The 3,434-nt window shown below is 35.9% G+C and overlaps 1 protein-coding gene across 1 annotated transcript; it reads right to left on the reverse strand.

Moving 5' to 3' along the window:
- LOC116715426 (free fatty acid receptor 2) lies at positions 1-2,017 on the reverse strand. Its single transcript, XM_032555884.1, has 2 exons — positions 1,840-2,017; positions 1-1,450 (listed from the first exon to the last, which is right to left on the reverse strand). The coding sequence occupies exon 2, from the start codon at positions 1,441-1,443 to the stop codon at positions 532-534; it is 912 nt and encodes a 303-aa protein (XP_032411775.1). The 5' UTR covers positions 1,444-1,450; positions 1,840-2,017; the 3' UTR covers positions 1-531.
- Between the last annotated feature and the right edge of the window lie 1,417 nt (positions 2,018-3,434).

Below are 3,434 nucleotides of genomic sequence, written 5' to 3' on the forward strand. Positions count from 1 at the left end.
TGAGTTGGTATTTAAAACTTTATTTCTTTAAATCAATACATTTTTAAAGCTCTTAGGATATTGAAACTAATCACACTGTAATCTAGCTTCAAACCCAACCACATATAAAAATACATATTTTAATTACAGTTTATTTGTTTAATTTGAATATTCTTTCCATACATGTTATCTTGTTTTTGATCTATGTGCAAATGAAGACAAATGAGTTTCTTTTTACTTTTCATACTTTTCCTTACACATTAATTCTATACATGTATCTACTGAAATCATTAGTGCAGAGTATCTCACCTACTCTAAAGGAGATGAAGTAATATGCCAACCATAATAAATTAATCTACGAAATTAAAGCTGACATCTTCCTCGTGACTTATAAATTTGCGAAGCCTTCTAAAAAGGTTAACCAAGGTTTTGGGTTAAGATACAGCTAATAATAAACAGCAGTAGGTCATTTCAACAGAACTGAGAAAACAACTGAATAAAGAAACCATAGAGTGCTACTTTAAAAACAAATAGTAGGATTAAAATTCAGATTCAGGTTGAACATGTGCCCCTTGTTTCCAGTTTTACATCATTAACACGATGCTTTCTGAAAATAGATTTTTTGCTAGTGCAGTGGAAGATTGAGGAGGAGAAATAAAATATGATGGGATCGATGCAGGTGTTTAATGTGCTGAGAAGCAAAGTGTAGTACCTCCATTCAGGGCTCTGACCCTGGAAGAAACCCAATAAATGAGAGAAATTGTATGGCAAAACACAAATGAGGAACATAGCAAGAGTCCCCAAGGCCATGCCAATAGCCTTCCTTTTCTGCATCCAGGATATCCTGGGACGGCTGTACAGAATCAAAATCAAGCGCAGGTAGCAGAAAATGGAAATTATAAGAGGTACAAGGCAGACCACAAAGAAAAACTCCAAACGCACTGGGAGGAGAATCTTCAGCTGCTTCTGTGTAAATTTCTCATAGCAGATAGAGGAGTTTATGCTGGAGAGAGATGGGTGGTGTTGGATGATGAAAGTGATGCTGCAGTGTCCCATTGAGATCAGCCACATAACAGCACTGATGATGATCGGATACAAAGGTTTTTGCAATCGCTGATAGGCAATAGGAAAGGCCACTCCTAAGTAGCGGACCACGGCGACCGCCATCAGCAGTAAGGAGCTGGTGTATATTGTGGAGAAAAAGGTAAAAGAGGTGATAGAACACATAATGTTGGGCAGATTCCACTGCATCCCTGATGCTGCCTCGTGCATCTTGAGAGGAAGGATGATCAAGAAGAGCAGGTCGGACACAGTCAGATTCAGAAGCAGGATGTCTGTTGGGAGCGGCTTGCAGTGGATCTTGACACTGAAGGCATAGAGAGCCACCAGATTGGCTGGAAGGCCAATCAGGAAGGAAATGATGTAAAATGTCAGAATAATCTCACTTCTCACCACTGACTCCATTATGGACCTTAAACAAAAGAAGATACAAAACATTTAAAATGCCCGTTAGTCACTGGCAATGGCCAATTTCATGAATGTATAACAATTATTTTGACTCATATAACAAAAACAAATTAAATCCCTGAATTGCTTCATTTTCTTCAATTTTGAACATTATGTCAATTGTCTTGTGCTTAGATTTGAAAAAATGCACTGCTGTGTTTATAGGCAACACAGCAGAAATCTTCTGTTAAAGATTTCCACTGAGTCAGAAAAAGCCTTACATGAGACTTTTTCTGACACTGATCTAAGACAAACAAACAGAAGTTATACCTCCTCTTAGCTGTAATACAAATTACAGCTAACAATATATTTTGGTAAGAATTTTCTTTGATAAGAGAAACAAAGCTTGCTTACCTGAGGGCATGTAAAATGCTAATAAATCACAAGTCTTTGGGTGCTGACTTCAGTTAAGCATATCTTTGTTCTATGTGTCTCAGTTTAAAGATGACTTGATATAAAATGATGCAACCCGGAAACATGTCCTGTAGTCACACTGACACATGACAGAGCCTTATTCATCCTAAGCTGAGCAATGACCATTCACCTTCCAGTTAATATTAACTAATATGCAAAATTTAATTTCCTTTAAATTTTCCATATAAATAAGGGCCTGCTTTCTTTTTGAGTGAACTTTGAACTAAACAGAAAACATAGCTTTCCTGAGGCTGAATGTTGTGCCTCAACATTCAGCTCGTGAGAACCTCAGAGCCTTGGTGACTGTTTTAGAATATTTATATACCCAAAGTGGTAGCAGAGTCTTCATTGGGGTTTTCATAGCAGAGTCCTTTTGAAGTGGCTCATGCTTGCATTTCCTTTAGGCCAAATATAATCATAGCAATCTGTATGCTAAAAAATATCACTTGATATTTTGAACAATGACAGGAAATATAAATATCTACACACTTACATTGTTATTTGTTTGCACAAAGAACTGTGCTTAAGACAACATAGATACAAACAACTATGGCTGGTTTAAATATGTTTTGGAAGAAGAGGAACCTACTGTGTCATGAGTTTTCTCAATGCAGTCATCATCTATGTTGCTGTATACACCCTGTAGAAATGAATGCCTGAGATAAATACTTTTAAACATTCAGTGAAAATTAAGTTTTGAATATTTTTCAAAGTGAGAAAAGCATATTGGTTTAACTTTATTTAAACAAAAGGAGCTAAATGGAGAATATGATCACTTTCCAGGGATTATCTTTTAATCTGCATGAGAACCAGTATGTAAATCAATGATTTACCTTTCCATAAATGAGCTTTGAGACTGGCTCTATCTCATGTTCTTTGTCACAAAATGCATTTTTCTGTTGCTGCTGAAGTCCCATTGAAGTCGTCATGTCTTCCAAAAAGTCATTGTCATAAACACAAGACCAAGTGTTTTCCTCAAGGTTACTTTCAGGTGTCTGTTGGTTTGTGTCTGAGTCTTTTAATCTAATAAAAAGCAAAAGAGGAAAGTTAACACAGAACCAGAAGTGATGGTTGGACTGATATCATACGTTTTTCTTTCATGTGTTTCAGTTATTGTCTTAGATTAAATTGTGGTTCATTGTTTTAATTTTGTAAAGCATAAAAGCAATTCTCTCTACCTTAGTGGTATGTAGTACCGTTCTTCCAGTTGGACAATTGCTGGAGACTGTTGGGGCCTTCAGAAAAAAGAAAGGTATAATTTTGATGTTCCAAATTAAATTAAATTTCTCATAGCAAAAATAAAAAACAAAAAAGATTACAATCTAAGACCTGTCAATTAGTTGTAGTGTAAACTTTTTCAAAGACAAGGAGTAAAGACAACCAACCTGCTCATGTTCAATTTTCGGTTAATACAAAATGTGAATCCCAGAATCAAAATACATCCCATAATCATCAACCATAACCACATAAGCGATGAATCTGCAGAAAAGAAGACATAAGTTCAGATAGGACATAGACAAAAACAGTCATCACCA

This window comes from Xiphophorus hellerii, chromosome 3 (assembly GCF_003331165.1).
Source record: "Xiphophorus hellerii strain 12219 chromosome 3, Xiphophorus_hellerii-4.1, whole genome shotgun sequence".
Taxonomy (NCBI): domain Eukaryota; kingdom Metazoa; phylum Chordata; class Actinopteri; order Cyprinodontiformes; family Poeciliidae; genus Xiphophorus; species Xiphophorus hellerii.

What these genes read in the sequence shown, in the direction of transcription:
- LOC116715426 (XM_032555884.1), bottom strand. Translation starts at nt 1,443, where the DNA reads ATGGAGTCAGTGGTGAGAAGTGAGATTATTCTGACATTTTACATCATT.